This window comes from Thamnophis elegans, chromosome 1 (genome assembly GCF_009769535.1).
Source record: "Thamnophis elegans isolate rThaEle1 chromosome 1, rThaEle1.pri, whole genome shotgun sequence".
In the NCBI taxonomy this organism is placed as follows: domain Eukaryota; kingdom Metazoa; phylum Chordata; class Lepidosauria; order Squamata; family Colubridae; genus Thamnophis; species Thamnophis elegans.
This window is the reverse complement of record NC_045541.1, coordinates 22,828,153-22,847,143: the sequence shown is the minus strand read 5'-3', so window position 1 is coordinate 22,847,143 and position 18,991 is coordinate 22,828,153. Positions and strand designations below refer to the sequence as shown.

The window sequence follows — 18,991 nt, the reverse complement described above, 5'->3', positions numbered from 1 at the left end:
TCCTGTATCTGTTTACTGATATATGGAACCAGTTTTTTGACTATTATGTGACCATGAGTCTGTGCAATGGAATCAAGGAACACAAAGGCCATGTGATCTCCCAGTCTGAGGTTTTGCCCATAGTGAGAGCGTGTGTAAACTCCATTTTCAGGATTCAAGCTGGGAAATGTTCCAAAAATTAGGACAAATCTTATTGAAGTCAGTAGTATCAAAGTAGTGTCAATCTTAGGATTTCATCCTAAGCCCCATCCAAGAGACCAATTGAACAGACATTGACTTTAGTGGCTTGGCTTTATGTGAGATCAAATTCAACTCTGTTGTTTTCATTTCATTCAACTTTTTGCTTTTTGAATGTTTGTGTCCTCCAAATATCTTGGGTTACAGCAGAGCAGAAACCAGTACTAAAATATTGAAAAAATACAGGTGGGACCCCAATCTCCCTGCCATGGTATTTCCCTAAACTCCAAGCAGGCAAATTTCTAAAACGATATTCTTCTATTTTCTTCTATTTTCGTTATTTGGAAGCAAGTTCCATTCCTTTAGATAGATCCAATGGTCTCTATTTCCATCCTCTTCTGCAGGAGTAAACCTTACATGTATTTCATTCCAGATGGTAGGCATACATTGGGTACAGAAATCGTCCTTTTCTTGAGCCTTCCTTCATCTAACAATAGAGAAAGGGAAAGAAAGACAAAAACAGAGAATGAATGACAGGCTTAGATCGTGCAAAAGGGTGTTTCTCCATCATCAGTTTGTTTTAGTTTTAGTTATTTAAACATTTGAAAAGTTACCAGGTTTATTACAATAAAGTAGTTTCTGGGAAGGATTGAATGAGGATGGGATACAGATCACAATAAACCTTTCCATAAAACTTCATCTGGAGTTGTTGGGTATAAACAGGTGTAGCTTCAATTCCATTTATTTTCTTTAAAATTTGATTTAGCCACTTGAATTATTAAGCAAACACAACTAAATACAGATTTCATCCAACAAGAGCCCACTTGATTTACCTAAATCTGATCATATTTAAGTAATGGTACAGATTATTATTACTAGTTTTTTTAACCCCTTTTTATATATCACTCAATAGATGGTAAACAGACCTAATGTTCCTACCTCCTATTTTCCACACAACAGCTACCCTGGTGGGTTGAGCTGGAAGGATTAGTGCACTGGGCTGAGAGAAAGGCAGTTGGCCTGAGGTTACCTAACCAACTTTGTACAGTTTATTGACTGAATGGATTTATTGCTATCAGCCTATTTTATTACATACTGATCTGAATGCAAGCCATGCAGATTGCTTTGCACCCTGGTTACTCTGAAAGATTTGTTTCACGTTTTCAGGTAGGCATTGTTGGAGTCTTATTTCCTTAATCAAAGTGGGGTTTTTCTTTTTGACTGGTAGTATTTTATTACTAAAAATTACATTCCTGGAGCAACACTTTAAAATATCATGGGAATAATATCTTTTCCAACTTTTGACCATTTATATCATGGAGTTCCTTAAGATATCTCATAAAATAAAATTGGACTTAACAGAAGGGCTGAGAAATTTTTTTTGTTCCGAAAAGACTGAAACATTGGAATGGAAGGGAATAAATTGGACATACAGTTTGAACCAGAGGTAAATGTAGGTTCTATGCATCGTAGTATTCAGACTAAGTCATTTTTAAAGTAGACCTACCAAAATCCATGATTAATTTTGGATCCATTCATTTTGGAAGCCCTGCAAGAAAGGAGTCCTTTCCCCATGGAAATCTACTTGTTTCAAGAGAGTTGACAGGGTCTTTTTGAATATATTGGATTTAACAATCTCACCAGGAGTCAGGGATGGTAAGCACTGTAGTCCCATATATATGAGGAATGGCAGGTTGGGGGAAGATTAAAGAAATGAAGACACACTTTTGAAGGGTTCCCCATGCTGATGCTGGTCTAATCTTTTTTTTTTTTTAAGTCTATTTAAAAAATACAATCCTTGGGTCTTGAAGTGGTCATCAACCTTTTGCTTCCTTTAATGATGCAGAATACCTCCTGCAGAACTAAAAGCCTGTTGAGAGAGAGCACAGTGTCTACATTAAAAGGTGTGGGTTGTATCTAATCTAATGTTGGCATCTTGGGGCGAGTTCACAAGTAGGAAGAGGAGGCCCCTGGAAGCCATCTCCAATCCACTCTTCTTGGCCTACACCTTTTCAACTGGCAAAGCATAATTGTCCTGTCCTGTTTTCATTTTGGGACAAGACTCTTAATCTTATTCCACCCACAACTATTGCCTTGTCCAGCTGGAGAACTTGTTTCTTTCTTTCTTTTTAAATGATATACCTATAAAGAAAGATGTGAAGCTTTTCCTCCTCAAGCAAGGTCTTTCTGAAGGACCTGTAACTTCCTGTGTTCTAGAATGCCTTTCCTTTCAAATTCCCTTTGTTTTTTACTGCCAGCCTCCATTTCTTCCAACACCTTCCCACTTTTCCTCCGCACTACACTTTTTATTGTTTTACAGCCCTCCCCAAAGCACCAGCTCTTCACGTTTTCTAGCAGAGGAAGGAGACAGGAACAGTCCTGGCACTTTTGCCTTTTTTTTTAAACCAATCTTGCATGGTCTTCCCTTTTGTTCTGCTAGAGATGTTGTTGTTAGTTGCAAAGTGGTGTCCGACCCATTGCGACCCAATGGACAATGATTCTCCAGGCCTTCCTGTCCTCTACCATCCTCTGGAGTCCATTTAAGCTCACGCCTATTGCTTGGGTGACTCCATCCAGCCACCTCATTCTCTGTCGTCCTCTTCTTCTTTTGCCCTCAATCGTTCCCAGCATTAGGCTCTTCTCCAGTGAGTCCTTCCTTCTCATTAGGTGGCCAAAGTATTTGAGTTTCATCTTCAGGATCTGGCTTTCTAAAGAGCAGTCAGGGTTGATCTCCTCTAGGACTGACTGGTTTGATCACTTTGCAGTCCAAGGGACTCGCAGGAATCTTCTCCAGCACCATAGTTCAAAGGCCTCAATTCTTTGGTGCTCAGCCTTTCTTATGGTCCAACTTTCACAGCCATACGTTGCAACTGGGAAAATCATGGCCTTGACTAGATGCACTTTTGTTGGCAGGGTGATGTCCCTGCTTTTTAGTATTTTTAGCTAGAGATGACAGCTCCCCTAAGGCCCCAGGGAGAGGCTTGGAACAGTTCACCCAGCTTTCTGCCCCTGAGAACCACACACCCCTTGGAAGCATCTGAACGGTGGTCTTTTCAACTGGTCTAAACCCACCCCCAATTCAAAAATATACGGACTCCCTTGGGTTTTGCAGTTTTCAAGCCCAACTCTTCCCTTCTTCTTCCAAGAGACCCACTTCTGGTAGTTGCTTAGCAGGTAGCAAACCTCATGAAACCCCTGGATGAAAGAACATGCACCATTTCTGGGCCCAGCATTACATTTTTAAATAAATTTGTGAGCCTTGATGGGATGATTCCCCTGCCATAATATGAGTGGAAGCCTTGAGCTAGTTCTAGAGGGTGGAATGGGAGGGTTTGTACAAATGGGGTAGACTTATAGAAACACACACACACAACACACACACACACACACACACACACACACACACACAGGGATGAGGGAGGCTTATTCCCTCCCTTCTCCCACAAGCATATTCATCCAAATAAACTTTGACTCGGTACTCACTCTCAACGGAATTCACCCGTTCTTTCTCCTCAAGACCTAGGCAACCCACCAGTTTTGGCCGCCAAACAAATTATTTTAAAATCCTGGCCTAAACGCTGCCTACTGCGCATACACGTACACACACACACACAAATCCACCCGGCGATCCTCTTGCTATTTTGAACCATTTCAATTTCGAACGACCCCAGTCCGTCCCTCTTTCTCTTCCCTCCCTCCCTCCTTCGTCTCTTGATCTTTTTCCTCCTTCTTCTTGTGGGCTCTCTTTATTTAAGTGAATAAAAGTTTAAAGCTGGAGGTTATTTATTGTTCCGTCGAGATAAGTCCTAAGTGGCTCTTTCGAAGCACGTGATTCCAATAAACTTTGTTTTATGGCCTGAGAGTTGACAAGCCAAAATATAATTCCCACCATAAATTAGTTTAAGAGCATACAAGTGCAGATGCTTTTCGTTCCTGGAAGCAGTGACAGAAAGGGTGTTTAAGCAGGAATCCTCTGGCTGAAACCGAACTCCAAGGGTTTCTCCATGCCTCTTCCCTCAGGGAAAGCTTACAGTAAGTCTCTTCTTATTCCCCCTAGCCTAGACAGAAGAACGATTTTTGCCCATGAACGGGCGTTTGGATGCGGGCAGGTCTATTCGCCGAAATTGTAGAATACAAGAATCGCGAAGAAGTGATGAGATCAGATTTGTTCCCGCGAAAAAACAAGATACAGCCTCAATCGATGGCTCAACCTCGAGCGACTTTTATTGCTTCTTTTACTCTTGTTGTTGATTTCGTTGGATAAAGCTAATGGATAATTACCAACTCTTTTATTTTCGTCAATTCAAGAAGCTGGCCTGTTATTATCTAGGAGTAAATCGGAGGAGTTGGGAAGAGAGAGAGAGAGAGAGAGAGAATCCCTCGAGACTAAAAAGTTCCTGCTACTACAAATTATGCCGTACCCACTTAAATTTGTCTCTGCGTTTTTATAACCCTCGTCAGGAATAATGCAAACAAAAGGATGAAAAGTTATAAAGGGATTTTTTTTTAAAGAAAAAAATGATTTGTTCATTTTTTATGCATTGTTTCTAAAGAATGAGTGGGAGATAACATAGAATTGATGAAAGACAAGAATGATAATGCCTTAAATAAGCATCTTGCTCTAACTTATGTGAATAACATTCTTTCCAGTGAGGATTTACAGATTGCCAGAATATGAGACTAGATGGCTGTTGGGTCTTCAGGAATTCTCTACCATTGTAATGGTTTTAAGGAAAGTTGCCCTGTGCTCCTTGGAAAGAAAGCAGGACTGCTTTGGCTCTCAATGAATTTTAGAGATGTGTTTTGCTTTATTCTATTTTTTTTAAAAATCATTTGGCTAACCTATTTGTGCCTTTTGAAAAGAAAAACCAGCATAAAGCACAAGATGTGCTAATTTCTTGTCCCTGTGATCTCAACATTGTTCAATAATACTTCTGGAGAGTTGTAAGCTATTAAATTTTCTAAGTCGTCAATAACAGAAGCAGTGATATGAAATACAGCACAATTCAACTGCATTCAAGGGGATTTCTTCACCACCTTTTTCTTTCTCTCTTTTTTATTACAACAGGTTCAGGACAATGGAAAGACAGCTCCAGTAAGTGTGAACTCTTCCTTTTGGCTAAACTTGTTGGGTTTCTAAATATTGTTTATACATTTTTGCTGAGACCAAGAGAGTGAATTCACCTTTGCTGTGTTCATGAAATGTCTCTCTAAAGTTACTTGTACTTGAGAGTTTTGGGCTGGAAGGGGAGGGGGAGGGCGACCAGTTTGCTTTCTTCCATCTTTTTCCATCGCTGTGATGATAGATCGCTGCAAATGCTGATCGCAGTTTCTAGGGAAGTAATTTTCAGGGCTTCACAGGTGTAAAGTGTCATAATCTTCCTCTCATCAATATTTTCCAGCTAATGATCAGGATTATCATTTTAACTGGCTCAAGCTATATAGTGTCTCCCTTTGCAAACCTGGGCTGTTCATTGGCTTCAAAATACATTGTACTTTGGGGTTGTCTAAGGAAATAACCTGCTCTAAACATACCTGGGAATATTTCTTTAGCTTGAAGGAGTATCTCTGGAAATGAAGGCCCATTGGTTTCAATGAAAACATCTATGCCTAGCTGCTATGCTTAGAATCAGAAGCACGATGATGTAATGCAGTCTACAATATTGAAATTAAATGCTAACCCGATGAAATGAAGAGGTTTTTTTTGCAATAGGGTGATGGATTATAAGAGGAAAGGTGATATTATTGGTGGATGAATTTAGAAAAAAAATGGTTAATTGTCATTCAGTGTGGAAGAACAAAGAATAGGGGAAAAAGATGGATCTGTTTCAAGAAATGAGAGAGAGAAACAGGGGAAGAGAAAAAAGTGAGGTCAAAATAAAGAGAAAGGTGGGGGGAAGGTGAGCAGAAAGGAAAGGAAGGTTGAGGTTGCTTAAATATTGCAGGGGTTTGAGGCATAATGACTTAATCTGTTAACTGAACTACTGAGAAATTATAATGCATGGTGGGTTTTTTTGTTTGGAAAAAGAAACACATTAGCTTATTATAATAATCAGCTTCTAAACATCATTCTTTGAAGTGACTGTCTATGACTCTCCCTTACACACAAACACACACAAACACACACACAAACACACACACGATTTAAAAAAAACTTACCTTACTGCTCTTAAAATCCAAACTGATATATTGTGTATCTCTACGCTTGTGGATTGCTTTGAGACCTCTAAACCACCGATAAATGCATTTATTGCATTTTCTTCCCTAGATAAAACCTCTGTATGCTTTGCCCTTGTTTTAGGGTCAGTTTTCTATCTCTAAAACTCTTTATTATTATTTTTTTAAAAAAACCTCCCTTTCATTCTGTCTTTCTTTCCTCTTCTTTTTTTAAAAAAAGTCTTTCTTAAACTTAGTCTTAGCATACTGATTATAAACCAGCATACAAAAAGGCCCTGATGGATCAAAAGAGTTTGTATGGGCAGTTGAGCAGGAGGTGAATATTTAACGCTTTTGTCCATCAATAACTCTTTGGCTTTGACCTGTCTGAGCAAGTCGTGCAATAAGGTGAAACGCAGGTCACAGCGTCTAACAAATATGAAAATCTGGGCCATTGCACAAAATATTGGGGCGATTTCTTTTTTTGCTTCTTTCAGTGATTTCTACCTGATTCTTCCAAAGTGTTGTCTCTTTCACACACACACATATATAACCTGCAAAGAATTGACTGCTTGAGTACATTTCATTGTTTTTTAACTGAATAGGCAAAAGGGGGCAGGGATAGGAGGAGCCACCAATTTCCCCCTAAAATACATTTTCAGCCAATTCTGGAAAATAGATATGGCCTCAGAAATTAGTTAAGAGATCCAGTTGGATTCTGTTTCCACAGGGACAGAGAATGACTTTTGGATGTTAAAAAGCGCTCTGCTTCACAATTCAACAAAAGAAAACCAAAAGAGCAGTCCTTTAAGCTTACTGTTCACACCTACGTATCCTGATATTTGTTTTATTTTGATATTATTTTTGAATAGCCAAACCAGGGAACTAAAGGGAGATGACTGCAAGGCAGCACTTAGAAATGGGTCAGCCACAATGCATGAACTTTTGGACTCAAGTGTGCTGTGCTGCTGTCGACAAACAGGAAAGAATGAAAACGCTGGGATATGTTTGTAAATGATTTAGGGTGACCTCCGGCCCTGCCCTTCGCATAAACGCAACTGTCTGAAAACCAGAAGACAGAGCTTTTGTTGCCTATATAAGTATATATCTATTTTAAACAGATCCTCTCGACTTTTAAGAGACCAATGGAATCTTTAAAAAGAGGCTTTCCACCCTTCCCTTCTTGTATTATTAAAAACAAAGCTAAATACCTGTATTTCTTGTAAGAGATTCTCCATCTTTTCTTTGGTGATGAAAGACGATTTTATGTCTTAGTTTGAATATCTTCCTCTTTTTTTACAAAGAGGAACTTAACTTGTCAAATCATTTGCCCCGATTCAAATCTGAAGGTATCTAAGATTCTGGGTTCTGTTAGACTGGCTCAGCTCTGGAAATTTAGAAATCTGGATGTCCCGCTCGCTGTTCCTTGTCACACCAATTGTGCTTTTTTTTGGTTGTTTATTCGTTTTTCTATGAAATTATACATATCCTTCCCTTCATACCCATGACGCCAGGTCTTTCCCCCCACAGAGCCCAGTTGTGTGTATTCCTTGGATGAAAGTCAGAGGGCTGGAAACAGGAGAGAGTGGCTGCCTTTCAGAAAAAGGAGACCAGAATGTTGTTCCGTTGTCTATATATACCCTGTAGAACCGAATTTGTGTGGTGTTTACGTAGTCACAGATTCGATTCTAGGGGAATATATGGTCGATGCAAAAACTTCACTTTTCGGCTCATATGGTTAGGCGACCTAAAGGGAGAAGATCTGCAAAGATGCCCTGCCTTGCCCTAGAACAGGAGCCACGGAGGTCTTCGTCCTATTTTAATTGTCCTTTGGTAGCACATCGCATCATAAACATGCTCACCCCCACAGTACAAAAGAACCCGGAAAAAGGCTAGTCGGCTGCTTGGAAACCTTCTCTTTCGATATCAGCGGCCGTTTGGGAAAGGTGAATAAAATCTTGATATTGGCGAAGGGTGGTTTCCCCCCCTCCTCTTTATTTACATGCTTTCCAAACTAATATCGGGAGTCTCGGAAAGCTTTGGTACCTTTGTAGCAGAAATGTCGTGAGCTGATGATTAGATAGAGGTTTTTCTTAATGTGTGGCTTTGCTTTTGTTTGTCTTTCGTGTCTGATTGTTTTTTGAAGAGAGTGAGAAATAGAAAGAAAGAAAGAAAGAAAGAGAAAGAAGGAAAGAAAGAATAAATGAACGAATTAATGAATGAATGAATTGAACTTACAAACTTTCCCAATAGTTTCCTGGGCTATCCAATTGGTGTTTTATTTTAACCCAAAATGCAAAATTTTGACCGGAGGAGGGATAAGGACTCCGAAACGAGTTACTCATTGCCTAATTGCACGCCGCCCCATCTATATACTAGGGTAACTTTGGATTGACCCCGACCACAAAGGCGAACCAGGTCCCTGGTAGGCGGGGTTGCTGGGGCGTTTGATGCTGGCTCCTGATTTTCCTGCCCTTTTCCTGAATATCCCGGGGCTGGGCTCGCCTAGCTGCCTCGTTTCCATTTTCCTGCCCCCGCCTAAACGACGCGAGCCTCTCTGGCGGCGCCTTACCTTGTTCAATCAAAGGGCATCCCAAGGTTAGAAAAGGCAGGGGAGACAAAGGGCACCCTTCACCTGGGTGGGGAAGCCTGGCGGGCGGAGAGGGGAGAGAAAAGGGGGATCGGATGGAGGGGGCCACCCTGCCCTGGGAGGGGGGGGGACTGGCCATCGATGGAGGAATCGGGGGCTTTAGAGGTTCGTAAACCCGCACGGGGCGGGGGGGCGGGAAGCAACGCACAACACGCGGGTCCCCCTTGATTCCCGGTTCGATTATTGAGTGAAATTTGAGGAAATTGTGGTTGTACACAACAAATCCGGCGATAAAGCCCCGCAGCCTCCCGATTGGCTCAGCCAGTCACGTGGGCGCCCAACTTTATTCAGTTGACAGCAAGTAGGAGGGCCCTCTGGAAGGGGGGAGAAAAAAAAAGACAGCGCCAGAAAGGGGGGAAAAATTAGTATTTTCCATCTCCCGAAATTAATGGCCATGAGTTCGTATATGGTGAACTCGAAGTACGTGGACCCCAAATTCCCCCCTTGCGAGGAGTATTTGCAGAACAACTACCTGGCCGAGCAAGGCTCGGATTACTACGGCGCCTCGCCGGACCCGGATTTCCAGCACCAGGGACTCTACGCGCGGCCGAACTACAGCGGGCAGCAGCCCTACAGCTGCGGCAATGGCCAGGGTTCGGCGGTGCAAGCGCGGGGTCACGGGCAGGAGCAAGCCGGCCTGACGGGCCCTTTTCCCGGGCAAGGGGAGCACTGCCCCCCGGCCCCCGTGCCTGCCACCAGGACTTGCAGCCAGCACCCAAATCTCAAAAGCCCCAACGGGTCACCCGCCGCAGCAGCAGCCGCAGCAGCCAAGCAGCCAGCCGTGGTGTATCCCTGGATGAAGAAAGTCCATGTTAACTCTGGTAAGCCTCCCTTTCTTTTCTCCATCTCTCCTCCTCCACGTGTCTCTCTCTCCCTCTTTCTCTCTCTCTCTCTCTCTCTCTCCCTCCCTCCTCCAAAGGCCTTTCCAGGTTCCACCAGGAGAAAGTTAGGTGGGAATTCGAGGTTGCCCACTGCTCTTACCATAAATGCTTGGGGCTTGGGTGAAATAGGCCTCTTGGCCATGTGCCTAAGGCAGAAGGAGAGATTCTCTTTTCGTAAAGGATGCTAGGATTTGTGAAGCCCACTCTTTGACTGAGAAAGGCAACCAATGTATGAATGAAAAGCCTATTTGCTAGTAATAGAGTTTGCAGTGGAGTTTATTTAGCCTTGGCAAGTCTAATGGGGGTGGGTGGGAATCATAAATTGACTTTACGAATATTATTTGGGGCAGGAAGGATGTTAACAGCTGCTTTGCTTTTTTTTCCTCCCTCCCTCCTCTCAGTAAACCCAAACTACACAGGAGGAGAACCAAAGCGCTCCCGCACAGCTTATACCAGGCAGCAAGTCCTTGAACTGGAAAAGGAATTTCACTTTAACCGGTACTTGACCAGGCGCCGCCGAATTGAAATCGCCCATACGTTGTGTCTCTCCGAGCGGCAAATTAAGATCTGGTTTCAGAACCGAAGGATGAAGTGGAAAAAAGACCACAAACTCCCCAATACCAAAGGCCGCACATCCAGTTCGTCCTCCGCCTCCAGCCAACACTTACAAACTGTTTCCAAGGAACACCAAACGGATTTGACTACTTTATAGGAAACTTGGAAACAAGTCTTGTTTTCTTTTTCCAGGGTTTTTTTTTCCCCTTCGGAATTAGGCTGCCCAGAATGCAGGCAGTCAAAATACAAGCACATAGTGACACCGATACTCATCCTGCTGAAAGGGAAAGCAAGGTGTAACAGTTGACAACTTTCCAATGAGTCGCCTCCTGTTTTCTAAGACAGTGGAGAGCAATGTTACGGGGACCACAGGAGTGACGGAAGTCAACCTAAACATTCAAACAAACCAATTCTGCTTCCAGGTGGTGAGAAAGTGATATACTGTATATCTATCTGTCTATACATATATATATATATATGGAAAACATAAATGAATCATATTAATATTTTCAAATGAAATTCCCCTGGCAGCACACAGTCAGGCGCTATTGCAGACAACCCATTTGGGATTGCCCTTGTAATCGACCAGGAAGGGTTTGGGTGCTTTGAGATTAGCTGTTTTTGCTTGGTTTTCATCATTCCAGGTGTTATAGAGCAGATCCAAAACCGACCTTTGCCTTGAAAACAGGCAAAACATTCTCTTTCCATTTCTTAGAGTACTTTCAATAAACAACCTTAAATTAAAAGCTTACCCAATTCCTCCACCTTTTCAGGAAGATCTTTAAACAATGAAGTGAAAACGGGTTATTTTCATGTGTTGGTGATATTGTTATTAGCCTATGTATTTATTTGTTAGTTAGGAAAAGGGGGAAAAAAAGAATCAAACCAAAAATATCAACAGAGATTAAAAGCAAAACCTCCTGCCCGCTCCGCTGCTTGGATTTTGTTTTTGGAAAAACTTGATTTCCTTTGCTGCTTTTCTTTCAGGTGTTTCTGTACATAGGAAATCTTTTCCCAGTGGGGTTTTTCTTTTTTTCAGATGAGATGAGAAAGAACTGGGATCTTTTAAAATTTTGAAATGGACCCTTTTGTTCATGGCTGGTACTTTAATCCAACAGAGGAGGAGGAGGAGGAGAGGAGAGGAGGAGGGAGAAAGTGGATTAAATCAACCACAAAAGCCAAGCCTCTCCCCCCCCACCAGTGTAGTAAATATTCCACGTGATTCGTGACCCTCAAATTTATTTTATGTTCATCCTAGATTACTATTTTTTTATTAGCCTCTTTTAATTTAATTTATTGTGTTGGGATTAAAAAACAAAAGAACAAAACAGAGAAGGGGTAGATTCTGTGGTTTGGGTGGAAAGATCAGTGCTTTCTTTTGATTCAGATGTAAATACAAGAACTTGGATATATGTTAAACAGATTTTCAACATAAAGGCAGCTCTTATTGAGAGACGAACAAGTAACGATAAACTTTGGCAGAAATTTATGTCTTTTGCACAGATGAGAAAGATTTTTGTATTCTTTGCTTTTTTCTTTTCTTCTTTGAAAAAAAATTAGGTTTGGCCAAAAGAATTTAAGTTCACACCATTCTGACATAAAGGAAGGTTTCCCCCCCCCTCTTAAAATCATTTATTCTTTCCAACCTTATCTTGGGAAAGGAACAAAGCAAATGTGTCTCTTCTGCCCGTGTTCAGTTGGCAAAGCAGGGAGAAAGGTTCCGGGTTCAAGTATTAAACTCACAGTCCTTTTACATTTACAATTTGTGCTTAAGCATGTTTATTTCCAAGTAAATTCACTAGGTTTAATGGAATATACCATCTCAAATTCTATCCACGGAAAAGTTTTGAACTCGGGAACCTCACACTAACATACAGGAATCTCATTTCTTTCTTTCTTTTTTTTCCCCAGGCAGATTTATTTCTAGGCATGTTCCTTGATTTAAAGGAAAACAATAAAAGAAATAATAAAGTAAGGGAAAGAAAAGGACAGTTCTCCCCCCCTAAATAGTGGACATCTCAGAGACTCACACTTAATGTTAGTGGATCTTAATAAACCTGGTAGTTAAATTATAAAGCTTTCGGATAGGAAAATTTTAGGATTAATCTCCTAGCAGGCTCTTCCTTTCTTTCTCTTTCGGTGCCAGAGCCCTTTCTTTGTCCCCTTTTGAGCTGAACCTCCTCTTGGTCTCAGGCTCAGCCTCCAGCGCTGGCTCGTTCCGGTTTTTCCCTTGAATATGTGCCCGTCATGATATTAAAGATGGATATTTGGGCATTATTTGTGTCATTGTCTCTATGACAAAAAGCACCCCCGTCCATTCGAGGGAAGAGGACGCCTCCACGTTGAGAGGCTCAAAAGGTATTTCTTTGCTCTCGCTCCCCTTTTCTTTCTTCCTTTTTGTTTTTACTGAAGTTCAGCTCAACTGTAGAAACAGGTTCATCCAGAGGACAAATTTTCTATGTGATTAGCCGTATTGCAGCCTGGAGGAATGACCTCTAAACCCTTAACCCCTTGGACAGGGGGAGTCCCCCTTCCTTTTCGGCCGCCCAGCAAACCACAAGGCTGTTTCAAACCCCCTTCAAGCCTAAATTCTGAGGTTCTTTTTGTTGGAAGCGCCCACCTAACTGCTAATTGAGGTGGGTTGTCTCTGGGTCTTTTTCAAAATCCTCCTCCTGCAATTGTTTGAATCCGGAGGAAGGGGGAGTTCGCATTGGGCCTGGTTTGAACCACTATCGCAGCCCTGTTCTGGCCTGAGCAGGAAACCGGCAGCATCAATTCCTTGGCAACCTCAACCTTTGCCTACTTACTAGCAGGCAAGTCCCCACTGCTTTTTCAGCAGCCTAAGTCTTACAATCTTGCTTCTTCTGAAGTTTTTATTCTAATGGGCCATTTCCCCAGTAAGAGATTTCAATACAATTGCTTGGGAGAAAATCTGGGAAAGGCGAGAGAAGAAGGGAAATTTATTTGGTGTTTTGGGGCAAAGTGTTTCTCCTCCAAACAACTTAACCGGGGAGTTGTAGTCCAGCCACTTTAGTCGAGCTAGATTTTTTAAAACTTAATCCTGTTGAGGACCACAGACCCAAATAATGCTATCATATTTGTTCAGAAATAAACTCCAGGGATTGGAGCACAGCAAAGGCCAATTAGCCGCAAATTCTGGTTGACTAACAGGATGAGGGTGAGGAAGGTTGTAAAATTAAACACCCTAGGAAAGCTAAAATCTCTCCCCATCGCTGCCACCCCCATTCCCCATGCACAGTGACACCTATTTCCCAGTAAACATGTTCTGAAGAGAACTGCTGTTGGGACAAATTTTACTCCGCTATATTGCTCTTCCCTCCCCAAACCCATGAATTGAAGAGGATGCAGAAGGTGTGAAGAAAACAGAACTGGCCCAAGTCCTTTGTAATGTTAATGTCTTCTTGACAAATGTTTACTTCAAACTAAAGTTGACTTGAGAGAGTGTGTTTGAGTGCAGGGGAATCCTCTTTGAGCTTTTTTTTAAAAAGTCTTAAATCTTGGTGGTATGTATGTTAGCTCACTCTTGAAAGGAAATGATAAAGTGGCCAAGTATCAAAGGTTTTCTATTTGATGGCTCCAACATTGTAAACATTTGGTCAAAAATGTGAATGAAAATGCACGTGGGTGCCCACTGTTTACTTCCTACTATCCTTTTTCGCTGTTTCTGGGAGGGAGGCAGCAAAGGAGGCTGTTCTGGCTGGGAGTAAGCTAGGATGGTACCTCCAGCAAATAGAAGTTGAAGTCATTTTCGTTCCTCTGCGTAGGACTATCGTCTTTGGGTCCAATTGCATTGTCCAACAAAAAAATCTCTGTTTCCCAAATTTTGCCAATGTTTTGCTGCCTCTGAATAAACAACTATTTATACAAACGGCTTTGGTATCATCATTTGCAAACCCAGTTTTGATGCACATATAAAATGTGAAGACTGTTATTCTGCATTGAGGATTTTGTTCAGAATAGGGAGGGTGGATGCTTGTCAAAGTATGGTTTAAAAAAAAAGCCAAGATGGTGTCCTCAGTACAAAATATTTCAAGGAACAAGCAGAAAAAGAGCGAGTGAGGTTGTTAGTTAAGAATCCCCCCCCTCTCTCTGATTTTAGGAGGTCCTGTTCCCAAGATAATATGTAGAGGGCTACATCTTTACGCACTCTCCCTTACAGGGTTCGGTTTCAGCCTGCTGAATCTCAGACTGTTCTGCATGGAACCGCACTCCACGTTTCAGTTCTATGCATAGCTACTTAGATATAAGTCTGATTCCAGGACCAGCTGCTTCTAAGTAAACATACTTGAGATTACAGCTGAATTTGAGGCCGCAGTCCTCTTCCTGCTTGCCTGGGAATAAATTCTACAGAACCTAAAGCCACTTCCTTCTGAGTAAACATGCCTAGGATCACGTTGTAAATCACTCTGTTCAGTGGAGCGAAGTCACCAGCAGATTTTGCAGGATCAAGAGTTCCCTATATCAGGAGGAAAAAAAGAGAATGCACTTTGAAATATTTCTTGGTTTAGCCAAAGTTATTTCCATTGTATAACCGGGAAGTTTTCAGAGTGCTTTAAAATACTCTGCAATGTTATTTACTTTCATTAGTATTATTTACTTTTTTTGGGTGGGGGGGAGAAATTCAGCGACCTTTTAATGGCATTTTGTGTATGTATAATACTTGTCCTGTATCCTGATCCCGAAACTGTTACTTCACAGGCTCCTCTTAATCCAGCGGGTTTTCCTTTTCAGAGAAAGTTGTGATTTGGTCCCAACTCCTTTTAGAAGTGTTTAGAACATCTGCATTAGAATCTGGGGGAAGTTTCATATACAGTTTACATTATAGCTTCCATTTGCTGCTGCAGGTCTGGATCTGCATATGCGTATATCAACCCATGTTAAAACAACAACATTGAATTTGGGGAAATGACTATTTGAATCAAGGCTAGAGGGATGAAGAGTAGCATGCTATGAATCATAAACTTACCCATAATCTCCCCCCACCCCTTTCTAAAGGATGTTAGATGCTTTGGCTGGGATAGTAGTATCAATAAAGTAAACCATTGCAGTACAATTTGAAATTACTAATATTGCAGCTGGAGTCTGAAGGTGAGCCTATTCATTTCCCAATATATTCCAACTTCTCCAATCCAGTACCTCACAATTAATCAGTTCTCCTTGTTGAGGTTAAAAGTCGACTTACTGCACCTAGTCAAGTCGCTTGTCAGACCCTCCTTCCGTTTCTTCAGGGCAAAAATCAGGCGAGAGAAAAAAATAGTGGTGGCTTCATTTCAGTAAATAATTTCAATTCCAAATCACTCTTCTTCTCTTCCTCCCCCCCCTCACCCCGCAAATTTACTCACTAGAGTTTTGCAGAGGCTGTGCATGTCCCCTAAATTTTTATCCAAGAGAAGGCAAAAATTTGAATGAAATTTATTTCTGGATCAAAAAACATTGCCAAGGTCAGAAATCTCTTATCTGTACATTTGGGCTATTTAAATCTAGAAGAACTCTGTTGAGGATAAAAGAAACATAGAATTTAAATTTGAGTGAAATTGCTCCTCCCTTGCTGTTTTATTTTTTTCTTTTCCACCTTTACCTTTCTAAGGAAGGTTACCTTGGACAAGAATCCACATTCCTGTAGAAGGAGTTCAAATCCGATTGCCAGGGGCCAAAATGAAGTGTTTGTATCCTTTGACTGGAGAGGACCATAATGGAGACCATTCTTGCTTGTTTGTGACCTAAGGCTGTGGTGAGGGCATAGTAAGAAAGTTGAACCCCAGAATGGCCAATGGCCTTTTGTACTCAGGCTTTTTTTTTTTTGCAAGAGCCCCCAACCTAAGGCTACAGGCCCATATGCCTTTCTAAATTTAGATGCAGCCCATAGAGTCTCTGCTACATCCCCCAAGTTGTAATTGTTAATGAGACCCAAAGGGAAACTTAGTATATGCATGGGAAGTAATCATGGGAAGTAAATGTACTTAATGTAGTGTTAATGGCACTTCAATTGCATTTGGGTTTCTGTCGTGGCTCCTTCCGTTTTTGGCAAGCCGGATCTGGAAGAGCCCCTTACCCCACAAGCAGTTGAGGCCAGACTGCTGCTGCTGCTTTCCTTCCTTCGAAGGGAGGGAGGGAGGGAGGGAGGGAAGGAAGGAAGGAAGGAAGGAAGGAAGGAAGGAAAGTAGGTAGATAGGTAGGTCAGTCAACGGGAAAGCCTGCTTGGCTTTCTTCAGCTGTTCGAAATCGCCCTCTTATCTGCCCTTTGGACATGTGGCTGATGGGCGTCGCAGCCAGCCCATCTGGAGGGCGCCCGGGGAAGGGGGGAAGGGGAGAAGACAGAAGGGCAAGCCAGACCTTCCGGCGGCCAACGCCAGGAACCGGGGGGACCGAGGTAGTAATAAGGGCTGAAAAGTTCCTGGAGCTGCTTCTGTCGGAGAGCCCCTCCTTCCCTTCCACCATAAAACACCCCTGACAGCCCGTAGTAAAACATTTCTCTTTCCACGAAGTCGATGGCGCTACAGTATTTATAACGGAGATATTTTGATTCCATCAGCCAAGCCCGCCCAGCACACGTTGGCTTATCTTCTCCCGAAGAGTGCCAAGGCTGGAGGCCAAACCCCAAAGTTCTAGCCAGCGACGGGGTGGGTGGGGATCGTGGTCTGACCTCCCTTTCATTCGGGAGTGGGTGAAGGCGCAGTCTCGGGGGTGGGGGGTGGGGAGAGGCCTCCCTACCCTCAACAACCATCGCCACCCAAAGCAGGGCTTTTCCCAGTGCCTTCGGCTGCTGCTGCGCCTCTCCCGATGCCGTGAGCATCTTTCCAAGAGGCGGAGGTGTTGGAAGGCAGCGCCGAGAACAAGGCTCCCTCCACCCGCACAATAAATGAGAAACCTGGGGCTGCTCGCCGCGGCTATGTTCTCCAAACCTTCTCCCTGGTGGTGTGTGTGTGTGTGTGTATTAGCGCGCGCGTGTGTGTAATGAAGGGGGGGAGGGTTGGCGGGGGAGGAGGAGGAGGAGGAGAAGGTTAAATATAACGATGTAGACCCAAATCATCTTGCTCTGGAAGAGCCGCGGCAGACAGACAGCTTCTTGAAGTGCGAAGGAAGATGATAAGAATAGATTTTTCTCCAAGTCCCGACCACGTGATGGGCGAAATAATTAATTCAGCGCGTCCCTTAAGAAACGCGGAGTCGTCATTAATCTGCCAAGCAAAGGACTCTATCAGACTTGAAAACTGAAGAGATCCCAAGAATATAATATACAAAGGGGCGCGGGCTCTTTCCATGCACACCTAGGCTCTTTGGCTAAAGCCGAAGGGGGGAAAACAAAACAACACAAAACTAAATATATATGTACATTTGCCACTAATAAAAGAAAGAAAGAAAGCGGAGCTTGGTATGTACACATTTTCTTTCTCTTCTTTTATATTTCGAAATCCTTAATGAACTTAGCTGTCAAAATGCTTGACAAATAGGGGCCCTTCTTTTCCTGATTTGTAACCCTGCCCTAGCCCGACGCGGTTCTTGGCGGTCCGGGCGTGTGAGTGAGTGCCTGTTGGGGGGCGAGAGACGCCCCAATGTGTTTAACTCTTGATGATGTGGGATTAAGAAACGGGAGCCTTCTGGGGACCGCGGTGGGGGAGAGGGAGAGAGAGAGAGAGGAAAGGGACGGTTTTGGCCAAAGGCTGCCGAGGAGAGAAATAGGGGTAAAGAAATACTGGTCGTTTCTCTCTTGCTGGGGAAACAATATTAGCTGTCAGGGCATCTGCTACCCATTCTGAAGCGGTGAGAAAGGGCCTGAACTTCTTTTCAAGCAAAGGTCGTAAATTTTGCTTTGCGTCGTAATAATAGAAGGCTATAAAATCGAGCCGAAATTTTACCCCAGGCAGACTTTAACTAAGAGATAATGAATTCTGAAGGTACTTCTGCACCACCACCACCACCTCGCGAGGCTCCCGGCGTGGCTCCATCCAGTCCACGGAAGAGCCCGGGTGGTTTCGGATACTTCGGTTTTAGGGCTCCTTGTGCCGGGAGGATGATGGCGAACCCGGAAGGATCTCGAGGAACCAGATCTAAAAAGGGGAATATTCCCACTGGAGGGAGAACAGCCTTTGATTCCTTTTGTGAAAGATGCTCTATTGTAAACAAGCAAGCAAACGAACAAACACGTGGCTTTGTGATTGAAATAACTTTTTTTTAAAAAAATGGGACTGTTAAAGGCTTGAGTAATATAGCTATAAATTTGTGTGTGTGGAGGGGGTGGGTTTGCCAGTAGTCAGATCTATAACTAAAGGGGCTCCCACATTGATTTTGATAGGTATTGAACAAAGCGATGAAATTTCTGCCTGTTTAGAAATCTCTCTCTCTCTCTCCCCCTCCCTCTCCCACTCTCTCTCTCCCTCCCTCCCTCCCCACCTCTCTCTGTAAACAGCATAGTCTTTATTAAGGCTCCCTTTCTCTTGTCTTCTCTTCAGATTGTTGCTTTTTTATGACTTCCGTTGTGTGTCAGGACATAGACGGAGTTTCCCGTGTTATGAATTATACATTCAAACAATAACACATTAATTCAATTATT

General features: G+C 42.8%; 1 protein-coding gene across 1 annotated transcript; it reads left to right on the top strand.

The window, feature by feature from the left end:
- Positions 1–9,217: 9,217 nt before the first annotated feature.
- Positions 9,218–14,252, top strand: HOXD4 (homeobox D4). The gene is made up of 2 exons (XM_032209278.1): positions 9,218–9,804; positions 10,266–14,252. The coding sequence occupies exons 1-2, from the start codon at positions 9,372–9,374 to the stop codon at positions 10,574–10,576; spliced, it is 744 nt and encodes a 247-aa protein (XP_032065169.1). The 5' UTR covers positions 9,218–9,371; the 3' UTR covers positions 10,577–14,252.
- Positions 14,253–18,991: the final 4,739 nt, after the last annotated feature.